Source organism: Phyllobates terribilis, unplaced genomic scaffold (assembly GCF_046119375.1).
Source record: "Phyllobates terribilis strain yellow unplaced genomic scaffold, ASM4611937v1 Scaffold_5__5_contigs__length_657084704, whole genome shotgun sequence".
Taxonomy (NCBI): Eukaryota; Metazoa; Chordata; class Amphibia; order Anura; family Dendrobatidae; genus Phyllobates; species Phyllobates terribilis.
In genome coordinates this window covers 225,328,545-225,346,307 of record NW_027362765.1, presented here as the reverse complement: position 1 = coordinate 225,346,307, position 17,763 = coordinate 225,328,545, and the positions used below count along the sequence as shown (strand labels likewise).

Sequence of the window (17,763 nt, the reverse complement as noted above, 5' to 3'; positions counted from 1 at the left end):
GCCAAGATCAGCAAGTAAATACTTCCGGACAACACCGATAACAGCTGATCGGCCGGGGTGCTGGGTGCCGGACCCCAGCTGATCAGACATTGATGCCCTGTCCTACGAATAGGACATCAGTGTATAAGTCGTGGACAACCTCTTTAAAGCGCACCTGTCAGCAGGATTGTGCTCAGTAAACCACATACACTGTCAGGTGGGCGACATTACACTGATCAATATGATACATTGGTTGATGAAATCCGTGCTGTGGTTCATGTGTAATATTTACTTACTTTCAGTTTGGAGATAATGATATGCTTGTGCTTCGGGGCGGCGCTCTATCTGGTGCTCTGCTTACATATTCATCTGTATGCTCTTATGACAGCTCACTGTGCCTTCACTGACCTGCCTCCTATTTTACCTAGCCCCACACTACTAGATGCATTATGTAAAATAGGAGGCAGGTCAGTGAAGGCACAGTGAGCTGTCAAAAGAGCATACAGATGAATATATAAACAGAGCACCAGATAGAGCGCCCCCCACCCCACAGGCCGCACCGGAGCACGAGCATATCATTATCTCCAAACTGAAAGTAAAGGTTACACAAGAACCACAGGACGGATTTCATCAATCAAGGTATCATTTTAATCAGTGCAATGTCACCCACCTGACAGTGTATGTAGTTTACGGACCACATTCCTGCTTACGGGGGCGCTTTAAGCAATTTTATAATAGATCATAGAAAAATCTGCTTCTTTCTGCGCCAGGACTGACTTTTCACTCTAAATTCACGGATGAAATCTGTATTCCGTTAAGACAAACTTTCTTATTACTGAGATGGAATCGTATGAGCACCAACTGTCATCTCGAATGGAGAGAGGAGGAGGAACTAGAGGCACACAGACATTCTGCTGCAAGTTCTCCATACAACTCTGTGAGCACCAACTGCCACCTCCGATCTCAGTAATGGGAAAGTCTGCATTCACTGAAGAAAGATTTTACCCGTGAATTGAGAGTTTAGAGAATGATCAGTCCAGGAAAACGAAGCAGATTTCTCTCATAAAATACACTGCTCAAAAAAATAAAGGGAACACTTAAACAACAGAATATAACTCCAAGTAAATCAAACTTCTGTGAAATCAAACTGTCCACTTAGGAAGCAACACTGATTGACAATCAATTTCACATGCTGTTGTGCAAATGGAATAGACAATAGATAGAAAATTATTGGCAATTATCAAGACACACTCAATAAAGGAGTGGTTCTGCAGGTGGGGACCACAGACCACATCTCAGTACCAATGCTTTCTGGCTGATGTTTTCGTCACTTTTGCATGTTGGTTGTGCTTTCACACTCATGGTAGCATGAGACGGACTCTACAACCCACAGAAGTTGCTCAGGTAGTGCAGCTCATCCAGGATGGCACATCAATGCAAGCTGTGGCAAGAAGGTTGGCTGTGTCTGTCAGCGTAGTGTCCAGAGGCTGGAGGCGCTACCAGGAGACAGGCCCGTACACCAGGAGACAGGCCCGTACACCAGGAGACAGGCCCGTACACCAGGAGACAGGCCCGTACACCAGGAGACGTTGAGGGGGCCGTAGAAGGGCAACAACCCAGCAGCAGGACCGCTACCCCCGCCTTTGTGCAAGGAGGAACAGGAGGAGCACTGCCAGTGCCTTGCAAAATGACCTCCAGCAGGCCACAAATGTGCATGTGTCTGCACCAACAGTTAGAAACCGACCCCATGAGGGTGGTATGAGGGCCCATATGGGGGTTGTGCTCACAGCCCAACACCGCGCAGGACGCTTGGCATTTGCCACAGAATAAGAGGATTGTGCTCTTCACAGATGAAAGCAGGTTCACACTGAGCACATGTGACAGACGTGACAGAGTCTGGAGATGCCGTGGAGAGCGATCTGCTGCCTGCAACATCCTTCAGCATGACCAGTTTGGCAGTGGGTCAGTAGTGGTGTGGGGTGGCATTTCTTTGGAGGGCCGCACAGCCCTCCATGTGCTCGCCAGAGTTAGCCTGACTGCCATTAGGTACCGAGATGAGATCCTCAGGCCCCTTGTGAGACCATATGCTGGTGCGGTTGGCCCTGGGTTCCTCCTAATGCAGGACAATGCTAGACCTCATGTGGCTGAAGTGTGTCAGCAGTTCATGCAAGATGAAGGCACTGAAGCTATGGACTGGCAGCCCGTTCCCCAGACCTGAATCCGATCGAGCACATCTGGGACATCATGTCTCGCTCCATCCACCAACGTCACGTTGCACCGCAGACTGTCCAGGAGTTGGCGGATGCTTTAGACCAGGTCTGGGAGGAGATCCCACAGGAGACCATCCGCAACCTCATCAGGAGCATGCCCAGGCGTTGTGGGGAGGTCATACAGGCACGTGGAGGCCACACACAATAATGAGCTTCATTTTGACTTGTTTTAAGGACATTACATCAAAGTTGGATCAGCCTGTAGTGTGTTTTTCCACTTTAATTTTGGGGGCGACTTCAAATCCAGGCCTCCATTGGTTAATAAATTTGATTTCCATTGATGATTTTTGTGTAATTTTGTTGTCAGCACATTCAACTTTGTACAGAACAAAGTATTCAATGAGAATATTTCATTCATTCAGATCTAGGATGTGTTATTTGAGTGTTCCCTTTATTTTTTTGAGCAGTGTATATTACAAAGTTTCTTAATTTACCTGTACTATTGATTCATGTAAAAAAATATTAAAATGACAATTACTCTTTAAACATAAGAATTACCTTTTCCAACTAGCTCTGTCACAACTGCAAATTGGACAAGATTGAAGCACGCGGTGATCTTGGTGCATGAGCACTTTTTGACTTGCATCTTTCAGAGTGCTCTCTGTGGTGGACATGGACAGAAAAAAAGCAGTCTGAACCCAGCCTTAAAGTCAAGGGTGATATAGAAGCAGATGAGTGAGCACACATGTGCAGCCCATTTCTCTGCCAAAAAAGGGGGCCAAGCACTCTTGTAGTCAGGATTAGTAACACAGCTGGGGGTCCTATCAGGTTATACTGTTGAAAATTCAGGAACAACTTCTAGAACTGCGTTGTGCTGTTCCACTGGTATTCCTCCTAGAAAATTATAAACTGAAGACTAAGGGGGCTTTCACACTGCGTGTAGGGCAGACACCCGTTCAGTGGCCTTGTCAGGGCTTGTGTTTGAACCCTCTGCAAAACGTGATATGGACATGTGCGCCAACGGGGCCACAGTCTATAATGGTGCCTGCAGAGTGATGGTGAGCTCTGTCGTGCATCATTTTCAGGCGTACACGCCTAGTGGAGGCAGATACCCAGACGTAATAGACTGCATCTGGGTGTCCGTCTTCAGTAGGCATGCACGACACCATTATAATCTATGGCCCCATCGGCGCATATGTCCGAATCCCATTTTGCGGGGGATTTGGGCCCAAGCCCCGACGGAACTAAGGAACGGGTGTTTGAATGCAATGTGAAAGCACCCCAAATGTTAGGCAATGTTCACACACTCAGTATTTGGTCAGTTTTTTACCTCAGTATGTGTAAGCCAAAGCTAGGAGTGGATCAATCAGAGAAAAAGTATAATAGGAACACATCACCACTTCTGTATTCATCACCCACTGCTGGTTTTGGCTTACACATACATATGTGAAATCCTGACCAAACATTGAACGTGTGAACGTGGCCTTACCAAATGGGGGGTGTGTGCTTACACACCCTGACACTGTCCAATCAGCAGTCCCCATAGAAGTCTGCATATGGACACACCCCTCTGACAAGGGGAATGGTAACACCTATCAACCTATCTAAAAAAAAAAAAAAGGAAGAAAAACTTTCAGGAGGGCACTAAACAGACAGGTCAGGAGCGGTGACTGATAAGGATTAGTGTTGAGCGAGTATGTTCTATTAACCCTTTCGCCCAGTATGCTTGGGCCGAGCTCCGAGTATTTACAGCTGCTCTGTGATATGGTTGAATCGCTCCCGTGTGCATGATTTGTGACTGTTTGACAGTTTTACTACATGTGAGGAATGTCTATTTCTTACACATTCCTCACATGTAATAAAGCAGTCAAACAGTTGCAAATCATGCACACCGGGAGCGATTCAACCATATCACCGAGCAGCTGTAAATACTCGGAGCTCGGCCCAAGCATACTGGGCGAAAGGGTTAATAGAACATACTCGCTCAACACTAATAAGGATCACAGCTTGTATTGAGCGCAGTAGCTTTGTCAGACCATGGGCGGCATTCAGCCTCTGATGCAAACAATATGTTTTAATATACACTGACAGCAAGCAGAGCTCCTGAAAATGGTGAAAAATTTAATTTAAAAAAAATGTACAGTATGTGGCGGACGGCTATAGGTTTCCCTGGCTTCTATAAAGCTGCACGCTCACATCCGTGTGTCACAGTTTGAGCTGTCCGCAGGTCTCTAGGCCTGAACGTCACAGCCATAGACATATATGAAGCTGTCATATTCGATCACAAGACCTGCGGTCAGTCTGTACATCATGATCCATACTCAGACCACAACACACAGATGTGTGAATGAATATACACATACAGATATATTCGCCCTGAGAAGAGCTAGGGAGAGAGTCTGTGGCACTAACTAACATTTTATGTGTATTTATTATACAGTGTAAAACAGGCAGAGCAAGAGGAGCAGAAAAGGTGGAGACCGCTTCCCGCTAGCTCGGGCTTCCTCCGATCAGGCCCTGGTCACGTGCGCTCCAGCATTAGGGTTACACACACGAAGGGAATAAGTCATCTGCTGCATCAGTTATAGAAAAAGGGAAGCAGAGGGGTCCGCACTATTATTATGGGGTCTGTTCGGTGTCTTATTTTGAAGACAAAAAAAAATTCCTGCACATAAAACGTATTTTCCTGTTTTTAAAACCGAAATCCTGACAAGCCCCACAATGCTCAGCGCCCCCTTATTCCATTTCTTCATAACTGATGCAGCAGATCACTTGTTCTGTTATAGTGCATGGAAATAGATTGTCCGTGCGTCACCAGAGCCCCCCCCTGCGCAGACACCGAACGCAATCCTACAAAATGTGGGGGAGAGATGTCACTGACCACCCAAGCAGAAGATCCACAAACAGACACACACACACATATACATATATATTATATACACACACAGGGTGCTTTAACCCTATAAGATCTCTGCCCCCTCCCCCACCTATAGATCCATTGTACCTCAGTGTATCTAACATCTCCACCTCCGTACACAGCGATGTACCTGAGTGCACGTAACAATCTGTCACCACACAGCAGATCACAACCTGACGCCGATCATCCTCCCATGTGACTTGTGGATAATGGAGGTCATCACCCTGCTCTGCACCTGCTCTGAGACTACAATGCCCAGCATGCCCTAAGAGCCGCAGATCACGGGGTAGAACCTCCCTGTGCCTGGTGGGCGCATCCTCTGCAGCTCCCATGCCAGGAGCCTGATCACATGGACAGATGGTTACCTCTCTTCAGCTCCCGCTGCCACACAGTGACTATGGTGGCCGCATGTTTCCGATGATGGATCAGCCACAGAGACAATGTCTGCACGCTCTGCTGCGAGTTGCTCAACTCCGAGAGTTTCTTCTCCAGGGCAGGCTCGGTAAATGACGCCATGACTATCCGTTGGGGGACCCCCCTGGCCCAGCTCAAGATGGCCGCCTGACCTCTCACCCCGCTGCGAGTCACGTGTCTCGAAATTAAGGGACGCGTTTCCTTGACTACTGCGTTCTATACCAGAAGCGCGGCGCCGACTTTATGACGTCACTTCCGACATGTGAAACCGCCCTATCTACTGTACCATGGCTTAGGTGAGTGCCAGCATGTTGTGTTCAGCTGACCATAGAGGAGTGCACAATGTGTGTCCTTCTGCCAGGGATGAGGTGCGTCAGCTAGGGGGAACACACTAGTGGGAAAGCACGGAATGAATACATTAATGTATGGAGTCAGTAATAGGAAGATAATGTGAGTGACCCCCATGTGCTCATTATATGGAAGACAGCAGTGTGAATGCTCCCCAACCTGCAGGTAACATAGCAATGCCTCTATCTTTGTGAGCCCCATGGACTGGATGCTGCGGCAGTGCAGCTGTCCAGCCACTGTATTAGTCTCATGGGGGACACAACTGGCATGGGGTGGTGATCATACACGTGCACCGCCGCGCCATTCATTGCCGATGCGAGGCACCTGCCTGTTTCCGACAGTATCATAGAGAATAAATAGGGTGGTGATCGCACATGCACCCTGCCGCTCCATTCATCCGCTATGTGATGTACTTGTCTATTTCCAACTGCCGCTCCATTCTAAGGCCACGGCCCCACTATCAGTATTTGGTCAGTATTTTTTTCTCAGGAGTGGGAGACAACACCAGGAGCAGGTGATAAATGCAGAATTGGTGTCTTGTCTCTATTATACCTTTTCTCTGATTGTTCCTCACCTGGTTTAGGCTCCCACTCCTAAGAAAAAATACTGACCGAATACTGATAGTGCGGCCATGGCCTAACAGGGGTAAAAGTGCCCCACTTTGCTGATTGGGGCGGGTCCAGTGGTCAGATAGCCAGCAATCATTTTTGTATTTTCCTTCCCTTCTTTCAAGAGCCATATTTTTTGTTTAATGTTTCTATCAATATAGGCATATGAGGGCTTGTTCTTTGCAGGAAAAGTTGTCTGTTTGATTGTCACCATTCATTTTATCATACAATTTTCTGAAAACTGGAGAGAGAGAAAAATTATAAGTGAGATGCAATTCTGCCATTGTTTTGAGGGTTGCATGTTTAGGGCATTAATTGAACTTTGCTCTACTATCATTTGGTCTTTTGTACTATATACTGCAGTGCATAGCAAACATCATGGTCTACTATGAAGCCCAACAGCGATGGGAGCTCTCAGTATACCCCAGCTGCCATGGCTATCCATTGGCACCCAGTAATTGCATCAGAAGGGAGCAAGGTGGACATGGGCTCTCAAACGTATGTGCTGCCAGGATTGGTCTAATTAAAGGGAATCTGTCAGCAGTGTTATGCTATGTAATCTGACAGCAGCATGATTTAGGGACTGAGACCCTGATTCCATTGACATATCACTTAGTTTACCAGGCGCAGCAGCTGTGAACAGGGCCAGTTTTAGGCAAAGTGGGCCCCTAGGCAAAAGTTTAATGTGGGGCCCTAAATACTGACACTCTGCATCATCACACGCAAACATTTTGGTTGTATTTACATGCACTGAGTTCAGGTCGTTTAGTGAGCTTGATTGACGTTATTGAAGTCGTTCGACGCTTGTTTCCCGGACTCTTTACACAGGCTGAGGAAGAATGATTGGCACACTGCCGAGATTTATAAATGTGGAACACACACACACACACACACACACACACACACACACACACACACACACACACACACACACACACACACACACACACACACACACACACACACTGTGTCTGTACCCGACTATCTACGTACAGTGGGGGTAAAAAGTATTTAGTCAGCCACGAATTGTGCAAGTTCTCCCACTTAAAAAGATGAGAGAGGCCTGTAATTGACATCATAGGTAGACCTCAACTATGAGAGACAAAATGAGAAAACAAATCCTGAAAATCACATTGTCTGATTTGGAAAGCATTTTTTTTTTTTCAAATTTTGGTGGAAAATAAGTATTTGGTGAATTACAAACAAGCAAGATTTCTGGCTCTCACAGACCTGTAACTTCTTCTTTAAGAGGCAACTCTGTCCTCCACTCATTACCTGTAGTACTGGCACCTGTTTGAACTTGTTATCAGTATAAAAGACACCTGTCTGCAATCTCAAACAGTCACACTCCAAGCTCCACTATGGTGAAGACCAAAGAGCTGTCGAAGGACACCAGAAACAAAATTGTAGCCCTGCACCAGGCTAGGAAGACTGAATCTGCAATAGGCTAGCAGCTTGGTGTGAAGAAATCAACTGTGGGAGCAATAATTAGAAAATGGAAGACATACAAGACCACTGATAATCTCCCTCGATCTGGGGCTCCACACAAGATCTCACCCCGTGGGGTCAAAATGATCTCAAGAACGGTGAGCAAAAATCCCACATGTATACAGGACAACAAATGTTCTATTAAACACATACAAATCTCTCACAGACAGCACACACCTCACATACACACACTGCTTTATGCTGAAAGGAATGAAGATGTTCCTCACTATGAGCTGCAGCTTCTCCTGCTCACAGCAGACACCTCCCTGCCCCCTCCTCTGCTGGGATTGCTGGCAGGATCAGCACAGCACACAGGTGGACACAGGAGAACTTATCTGGCAGCTCAGCTTGGTAGGTGCCGGTCTCTGGCTCTCCCTCCCCTCAGGCTCCGTGCAGGAGGACAGGAGCACTGGCCAATGAGTGCTTCTATCACTCTGATGGGGGAGGTTCAGTGGTCGCTGCTCCTGTCCTTCACTGCACGCTCATCTTTCAATGCAACACCAAAGGTCCTGAAGCTCAGACTACAAGGCCTGCAGTGACATCATGGTCACATGATCGTGATGTCACTACAGGTCCTCAACCAGTCTCTACATTGGAAGCTTTACTGATAATGCTAATATCAGTGAAGCTCCTGCTGTAGCCGCTGGGGGCCCCTAAGAGTGGGGGCCCTAGGCAGATGCCTAGTCTGCCCTGCCTTAACGCCGGCCCTGGCTGTGATAGTCACAGTTTTCTCTGCTGCAGATCTAGCAGTGTTCAGAATATTGAGCCAAGTATAACCCCGTCCACACCACTGATTAGCTGCTTTTTGTGTACACTGTATATTGACAGAAGGCTGCTAATCAGTGGTGGTTGTGGGGGTTTGGACCAGGAGGCACGATAAAATACTGATTTTATTGAAATGGCAAAACACGGCCCCTACATCATGCTGCTCTCAGATTACATAGCAAAAACCTGGTGACAGATTCCCTTTTAAATGGTGCTGTCAGCGACATTTATGTGGTTAAAGAGGAGCAATTAGAGTTAACTCTAAATACTGCTGTCAGAGGCAGGTGCTAGTTGCATAACACAACCAGAACTATGTGTGGAGCAGGCTCAGCGGCTGAGCCTGCACTCACCCCGTGATGGAGTAATACATCTTGGGGTGTGAAAGAAAAAGTATTAGTATCTCAGTGGAATTATTTAGTCTTTCATTTTAATTTTATGCTCCCAGGGTAGGCTAATAAGCTGCTAAATATATTTAGACTGTTGCATAGCATATCTGAATGGATCACTTACTGTGCTGGCAGCTGGTACTGATGCCATTCTCTTGCGCTTACTATGCCAGCGTTAGTAAATGTGCTTCATTATGTTTTATAGATGTTATTTTCTTTGGGGAAAGTGAGACAGATCCCAGAGATGATATTATATGCCCTGGAAAGTCACCTTGTGTTTAAGCCCTGGTGATCACACATTGTTATTAGACAAAAGTGTAGGCAGTCGCAATACTGCATGTGATCCAGTAGGACCGTTGAAGTCCAGGTCTTATATTAAAGGGATTTTCCTATCTTAGGGATATAAAACACGTATTTCCCAATAAAAACTGCATACATTATTAAATAATTTGATCAACCGGAGGAGGCTGATGTACTTACTTTGAAAATTCATATCAGAACAGCAGTACAATCCTGAAATTAAAATGGACTTGCAAAAATGCTTATTTTTTATTAGGCAGAGAAACTTTCAAAAAGGATTATACAGCCATCCTGACCTAGATTCTCAAAGTAAGTACACCGGCATCAACAAGTCTAGGAGATCGATTTAACAATTTATGTAGTTTTTTTGTGTGAAATATTGTGACAGATTCACTTTAAGGCAAAACCGCAGGGTCCCTTATTTATCGTAAGAATTTTGATCTAGTGTCCCTCATTTGTCGATTGCTGACCACTGCCTGTTCAGTTTTCATTGAAGTGTATAGCAGTTACAGGAACTACTGTGCAAGTAGCATTAAATGGGAATAGATAATAACACATCACCGTGATTCCTTAAAGGAATAGAACATTTCTGGCCTCCCCTTCGATCACCTGTTATTAGCTCCGTTGCCCAGACTGCACAACTCCTTTTCATGTGTTGCAGTCACCGCTGAGAACTGCAGATCAGCTCCAGATGGAGATAAGCGAGTTACGGTAATTTTCAGGGCCCTGGTCCAGCCACTATGTCATTATTCCATGGCCACCGGATTGGAGCCCTATGAATATCCTCCTAACTGCTGGCATTCGTGGTGCCTTTTCTAATTTCTATGCCTGGCACGACATCGTTGTTACAGCGTGACGCAAGCATGACGTAGTGCCGGGCCTACTACTCAGAAAAGACACTGAGGATGTTGGCAAGTGTGGGGAGATTCTCAGAGCTCCCATCTGGTGGCCACAGATCACTGATTTTGGCCGCTGGGCCATGGTCCTGTAAATTTATTTGCTCATCTTTTAGCTCCTGATCTTCAGTACCCAGCAGCTGCTACTACACATCAAATTGACTGTGCAGTTCTAGCTCCATTTAACTTTTAGTCACCACCAAAGCTATTAACGGCTGATCAGTGAGGGTATCGGACCCCCACTGATTTGATACAGATGATACGTCCTAAGGATAGGCAATAAAAATTTTATGTCTGGCCAGCCCCCTTGAAGAGAACGTGTCTGCAGGATTTTGGTCTCTTAACTAAATGCATGGCTCTAAAGGCGCCTTGAAGCTGATTAAAATAATACTTTTTTTTTCTCCAATCCCCTCCACGACAGCACACCTGGAGGTAGCCTCCCCATCCTAATTAGGGACAGGAAAACAAGAGGTTAAATAGCCCCTCCCCGCTACAATCCCCAGTGTTTTCCTGTCCCTATGGGATGAAGAGGTTACCTGGGGTGCTTGCGGCCGGCAAGCAGGGCCCTATTAAGTTTACCTGCCGGGCTGCAGGGAGCGATCGCCTCCGGCCTTCCTTCCTTGGCAGCTCCCGTGTCTCCTTGAGAGCGGGACCCCCTCACTCGCCTGCGGGTAAAGCAGAGTAGGGTCTTGGGGGGCCTCCTGTAGCTCCCCGGCCGGAGTCTCCTCTGTCCTCCATGGCGGCGTTCCGGCGCGCATGCAGGATGTGCCGGAAGTCAGGCTTTCGGCCTGCGGGACATCACTTCCGGTGCATTCCACCGTGGAACGCATGGGGGCCGTGGCGGGAAATTCAAATGGAGAAGCCGCGGTTTGCCCCGAAAATGAGGATCCTTTCACCGGATAGGTGAAAATTTGGCGCTGGATCTCGGTCTCCCCTACAAAAGACCCAGATGAGAAGACTCCATTAAGGTAGGACAGAATATTCTGCTACTATGGAGGGTGCTGTTCCAAAGCCTGCGTCTGCAGAGCCCAGCGCTAACCCGGCCCCAGTAAGTACTAGGTCCTAGGTTATTCCCCACTCTCTTTTGAGCAGGATCCTAAATATATTTTAAATCTCCCTCTTTTTATTTTAATTTAGGGAGACAAGGATTCTGCACCGAGAGTGGGAGAAAGCACTACAGTTCGCAAATGTGCCATCTGTAGAAAAAAGCTTGCTTCAGGGCATAAGAAACCCCTATGCCGGAAATGCTCTGACAACATTATGAAGGAAGAACAGCCTTCCCTTATGGAAGAAGTCAGGGGAATGGTTCGGCAGGAAATGCAATCTTCCCTAGCCTCCTTCTCACAGACCTTTTCACAAGCCAGAGCTGAAGGTCCATCTCCCCCCAAAATGAGAAAATATATGGTTAGAGTCTATGGAGGAACTGGAAGAAGGGGTCCTAAGTGAAGATCAAGAGGAAGTTAGAAAATATTACTTTTCGTCCGAGAATATGGAGGAATTGTTGTCGCATGTGAGAGACACGATGCAGTTGGAAGAGGAGAAGGAAACCCGTACAGTTCAGGATGAAATGTTTGGGGGTCTGAAATCCAAAAAGAAGTTAGTGTTCCCCATGCATGACAACATTCGCAGTCTTATTTTGGATGAATGGGAGTCACCTGAGAAAAGGCTTAGTACGGCAGGAGAAATGAAGGATAGATTCCCTCTAGATGAAAAGGCGGCTAAGCTTTGGATGGAAGTCCCGAAGGTTGATGTACAGGTGGCAAGGGTTGCGAAGAAAACAACCCTTCCCTTTGAAGACTCGTCACAGCTCAAAGATCCTATGGATAGGAAGATGGACAGTCTGCTAAGGAAGGCATGGGAAACATCTGCCGCTTCACTGAAGACTAATGTTGCTTCAACTTGTGTAGCTCGTTCCATGTTCCTCTGGCTCCAACAACTAGAGGAACATCTCTGGAAAGGTACTCCTAGAGAAGACCTCCTAGCATCTCTTCCTTTGCTGCAGAAGGCCACTGGATTCCTAGCTGATGCCTCAGCGGAGTCGGTCAAGATTGCGGCAGGATCAGCAGCATTATCGAATTCTAAGAGAAGAGCCCTGTGGTTGAAGATGTGGAGTGGGGACAACGCATCAAAATCTAAGCTTTGTTCCATTCCATTTAAAGGAGAGTATATGTTTGGGGCGGTCCTAGACGAGTTGTTGGAGAAAGCATCCGACAAGAAGAAGTCTCTGCCAGAGCCAAAGAACCCAAGAAGTTTCAGAAAGAGACCATTTCTCCCGCCTCAATAACAGCAGCAAACATTTCAGTACAGAGGCAAGGGTAAAACTGGTTGCTGAAGTTACCCAAAAGGGGGAAGAGGAAGGAATATCTTTCAAGGTTCCAGGCGGGACAAACAATGACGCCAAGAAGGTAGGAGGCAGAATTACAAGCTTCCTTCCTCAATGGCAGCTGATATCTTCAGACAGGAAGATACTGGACATGGTGAAGGTAGGAGCAGAAAGCCTTAGTTCCTTACCGCTAACGGGATTTTTCGGAGCCCATGACAGCACCACGAGAGAGAGGATCCTCCCATCAAGGACAGGAAACCTACAGGTTAAAAAGGGCGGCACCTCTCTCCCACCTCAGTTTAGTTAACAGAGCATGAGAGGACCGCCAAGGTTAATAACAACAAAACAAATTCATTTTAAGCCAATTACTTTAACTAACTTCCCCCCGAGGGTGCAAAAAAGGGAATTAACTCTACGGGAGTGCGAAAAAAAAAAAAACCACCAGTGTAGGGAGGGAATATAAGGGTGCTGTCATGGGTTCCGAAAAATCCTGTTACCGGTAAGTAACTAAGGCTTTATTCGTACTCCCATGACAGCACCACGAGAGAATTACAGAGACGAAAGGAGACTAGGGAGGGACCACAGCTTGAAGCACCCTTCTCCCAAAGGTGAGATTAGAAGAGACACCCAAATCCAATCTATAATGCCTATAGAAGGTGGAGGGAGAAGACCAGGTAGCCTTACATATGTCTTCGATGGAAAACCCTGTCTTCTCCGCCCAGGAGGTTGCTACTGCTCTGGTGGAATGAGCCCTCAACCCCTCCGGTACTTCCTTATCCCCTGAGGAGTAGGTGAGGGAGATGGCCTCTCTAATCCACCTCGCAATCGTAGATTTTGAAGCTTTACAACCTTTCCTAGCCCCCTGATGGCATATGAATAGGGAACTATCTTTCCTAAAACTGTGTGAAACCTCCAGGTATTTAAGTACGCACCTCCTAACATCCAATGTGTGTAGTTTCTCCTCTTTCTGATTTTTAGGGGGAAAACAAAAAGTTGGAAGATTAATCTCCTGAGTCCTATGGAACCGAGTGGCTAACTTTGGAAGAAAGGCTGGGTCAGGTTTTAATACAATTCTATCATCCAGAATTTGAGTAAATGGTGGGGATATAGAAAGAGCCTGTATGTCACTTACTCTTCTGGCTGAAGTCAGGGCAACTAACAGGCCTGTTTTAAGAAGAATAACTTTATGGGAGGCTGAATCTAGGGGCTCGAAGGGAGGGTTAGTCAAGGCATCTAGGACTAGATTTAAATCCCAGGTAGAGGATTTAGTTTTAATAATAGGTCTACACCTAAAAGAAGCTTTTATAAACCGTGCTACCCAATAATTAGCCGCTATATCGGAAGAAAACAAAGCTCCCAAAGCTGAAACTTGTACTTTCAATGTACTAGTGGTAAGGCCCTGTTCTAAACCCCGCTGCAGAAATTCTAGTATTTTCCCAATAGGGGGCTCATCCTCTGGTTTAAATTTCGAAAAGGACAGAGACTTCCTCCAAGTCCTAGCATAGATGCGTGTAGTAACGGGTTTTCTGCTACATAAGAGAGTGTTTACTACATTTATTGAGAAACCTTTGCTGGTTAACAGCGCCCTTTCAAATTCCATGCCGTTAAATGGAGATTTGAGGCTGGAGGATGGGAAACCGGACCCTGAGTGAGAAGGTCCGGAATCTCCGGAAGAACCCAGGGGTCTGATATGGACATTTTCCGGAGGCAAGGGAACCACGGTCTCTTGGGCCAAAAGGGGCATATGAGGATTATTCTGGCTTTGTCTGCCCTGATCTTCCTTATGACTGACGGAAGCAGGATCATGGGAGGAAATACATACGCCAAAGGGAACTCCCAGGGAACCATGAAGGCGTCCACTGCCAGGGGTCTTTCCCTGGGGTTTAGGGAACAAAACGTTGTCACCTTTCGATTGGATTTTGTCGCAAACAAGTCCACTGTTGGAAGACCCCACATTGCCACAATCCTGGAGAATATCTGAGGGTTCAAGGACCATTCTCCTTCTTTTATGGAAGTATGGCTGAGAAAATCTGCTGTGACGTTTTCTTTCCCTCTTAGATGAACAGCAGAAAGGGAGAGACAATGATTTTCTGCATTCTGAAGAAGTCTGTCTGCTACTCTCATTAAGTCTTTTGAACGGGTTCTCACTTGATGATTTATATATGCTACTGAAACTTGATTGTCTGAGAGTATACGGACATCCTGGCCCTGTAAAATGTACAAGGAACTTATTGAACGCATAGTCAACCGCCAAAAGTTCCTTAACATTTGAGGAAAACCATACCTCCTTTTATGACCAGGTCCCCTGAATTAAGTTACCTTCAAAATGAGCTCCCCAACCAGTAGCACTTGAATCTGTAGTCAAGACTGCAGTAGGTTTACATTCCCAAGGCACTCCCCTAGAAAGATTAGTGTGTACCAACCACCAGCGAAGGGATTGTAAGGAGCGAGGGGCCAAGGTAAACTCCCGGTCTAGAGGTCCATCTAGGATTGAGTCGTTATACAATATATCCCATTGAAGTGCCCTTGAGTGAAATTGGGACCAATGCACCGCGGTAAAACTCGAGGTCAAGGTCCCTAATAATGACATGGCTTTACGGAGTGACATAGAGGGTCTATCCATACAATGTCTTACTAAGCCCTCGATTTTTGCAATCTTTTCTTCTGATAAATAGCATAACTGTCTTTCAGAATCTAAAATGACCCCTAGAAACTGAGCTTTTAGTGGAGTCCATCTAGATTTTTCCAGATTTAGAAACCAACCTAGTTCTTCCAGGACAGAAATAGTTACCTGAAGGTGGGCCTCGCATTGAACAAAGGAGTTCCCCACTATCAGGAAATCATCAAGGTAAGGGATTATTAAGATGTCTTTTTCTCTTATATGGGCCATAACCTCTGCCACTAGTTTGGTAAAAATTTGCAGGGCTATAGCTAACCCAAAGGGAAGTGCAGTATACTGAAAGTGTTTAACCACCCCACTTATTTCAATGGCCACCCTGAAATACTTTTGATAGTCCTTATGAATGGGAACATGGTAATATGTGTCTTTAAGATCCAGAACTACCATATAACAGTGGGGAAAAAGTAATTTTATTATCGTTTTTAAGGATTCCATTTTAAAGGTGTCTATTTTAAGAAAGCTATTTAAAGATCTTAAATTTATGATTCTCCTGAGACACCCATCTGGTTTGGGGACCAGGAAGAGCGGGGAGTAGAATCCGTGACCCTCTTCTGAATCCGGAACCTCAATCAGGACGTTTTTCTTTATTAGGACTTGAATTTCCGATACGAGGGCAGTCTGCCGCTCTGGGGAGGAACTAGAGGGAACAATCATGAATCTTCTGTAAGGAAGAGTTTAAAATTGAAATTTAAGACCAAATCTAATCAGGCTCAAAATCCAATTATTATGTGAAATACGTTCCCAAGCTGTGAAAAATAACGACAATCTCCCTCCCACCTGGGCCGATTGTGATTTCCCTGGCTTCTGCTCATTTTTGGAAGAAGAACCAAAGCGTAGGCCTCTACCTTTGCGACCTCTTTCTTTGAATTTCTCTTGTTCTCTGAAAAAACTTCTTCGGACAAATTTCTTTTTCCGAAACGATTTCTTAAAAGAGGGTAGAGGTACAGATGGAAATCCCTTCTTAGCATCTCCGGCTTTTTCCAACAGTTCGTCCATGGTCTGGCCGAAAAGATATTCCCCCTCGCAAGGAATTGTACAAACTCTAGACTTCGTTTGTACATCTCCAGGCCAGCAGTTAATCCATAGGGCTTGCCGAGCAGCATTTGATAGAGCTGATGATTTTGCGGCCAATCTAACCGAGTCCGCAGACGCATCAGCAAGAAAGGCCGCTGCACCCTGGACCAGGGGAAGGGAAGGAATAATCTCCTTCCTGGAGACACCCTCCTTTAGTTAATTGTCTAGCTGTTCCAGCCAAACCATCAGGGCTCTGGATGTGCAGGTGGCTGCCACTGCTGGTTTCAGGGCTCCTGCAGCTGTCTCACATGCACCTTTCAGGAAGGTATTGGCTCGTCTGTCCAGGGGGTCTCTTAATGCGCCCATGTTTTCAAATGGGAGAGAAGACTTTTTTGATGCCTTATCAATGGCAACATCTAACCTTGGTGCTTTTGACCAAGAGGTACATGCGGCATCGTCAAATGGATACCTCCTTTTGAAAGAGGGAGGAATGCTGCCCTTCCTGTCTGGCTTTTGCCACTCTCTATCAATGAGATCTTTGACTTTTGTATTTATGGGGAAACATCTCTTCTTCTTCTGACCTAATCCCCGAAACATTACATCCTCTACAGATTTTTCTGGTCTCGTGTCTACAATGCCCATGGTAGTCCGGACAGCTTTCACCAAGGCATCAACCTCCTGCAGAGGAAAAAACTGTCTATCTGACTCGCTATCAGAGGAAGAGAGAGAGGAGGAAGAAATGTTTGAGATATCAGAGTCCGAGCCTGGCTGAGGGTCCCGAGGAACATGCCTGGACTCAGAATTCCCTTGCAAAGCCTTGCCTATTTCTTCTCTAATTAAAGTCTTTAGGCCTAAGGAAAACCCCGGGTTTCTTCCGCCATTACCTTGTCAATACAAGGTTGGTACAATTTCTTAACATATGCATCAGGGAGCGGATTGCTGCATAGGGCACATTCCTTATGTTTAGACTTAAATGAACATTTCTTGCTCTGAAAGAAAGTTATAGATAGAGAAGGAGGAAGAAGAATTCGTAGAACTTTCACGAAGATTCCACTTACCCCTTGGAATATTTGGTACCGTAGAAGCAGAAGAATCCATATTAATCGGCAGAGAATCACGCCGAACAACCGGACCTTGTTTCCTGCTTTTTGCGGTGAACTTTCTAGCTGAACGATTGGACCCAGACCGGGAACGTCATTGCACTGCCAGTTGTGAGGGCTCCCCAGAGGGCTGCTCTTGCAGCAGTTGTTCTTGCTGAGGTGATAGCTGCTCCTGTGTATCTCCCATGTTTACCAAGGCAAAAAACAATGGGCTGGGAAGCACCTCCGTATGTTGCCAGGAACCTTTTATACTGGCCATACCTGGTACCTGTGTGGGTCTTTTTTTTTTTTTTTTTTTTTTAGGGGCTTTGGAAGGAATTTACCCCCCCCCCCCC

General features: G+C 46.2%; 2 protein-coding genes across 2 annotated transcripts in view; one reads left to right on the top strand and one right to left on the bottom strand.

Annotated features, from left to right (window-relative positions):
* The window catches only part of RPRD1B (regulation of nuclear pre-mRNA domain containing 1B), a 78,447-nt gene extending 72,725 nt beyond the window's left edge, over positions 1-5,722 (bottom strand). Inside the window, exon 1 of the mRNA XM_073683850.1 lies at positions 5,472-5,722. Within this exon, the coding sequence (XP_073539951.1) occupies positions 5,472-5,622 (151 nt within the window). The 5' untranslated portion in view covers positions 5,623-5,722. The remainder of the gene's footprint in view (positions 1-5,471) is intronic.
* Positions 5,720-17,763, top strand: part of TTI1 (TELO2 interacting protein 1) — a 30,215-nt gene continuing 18,171 nt past the window's right edge. Inside the window, exon 1 of the mRNA XM_073683849.1 lies at positions 5,720-5,816. The gene's annotated coding sequence lies outside the window, so the exon portion shown is untranslated. The remainder of the gene's footprint in view (positions 5,817-17,763) is intronic.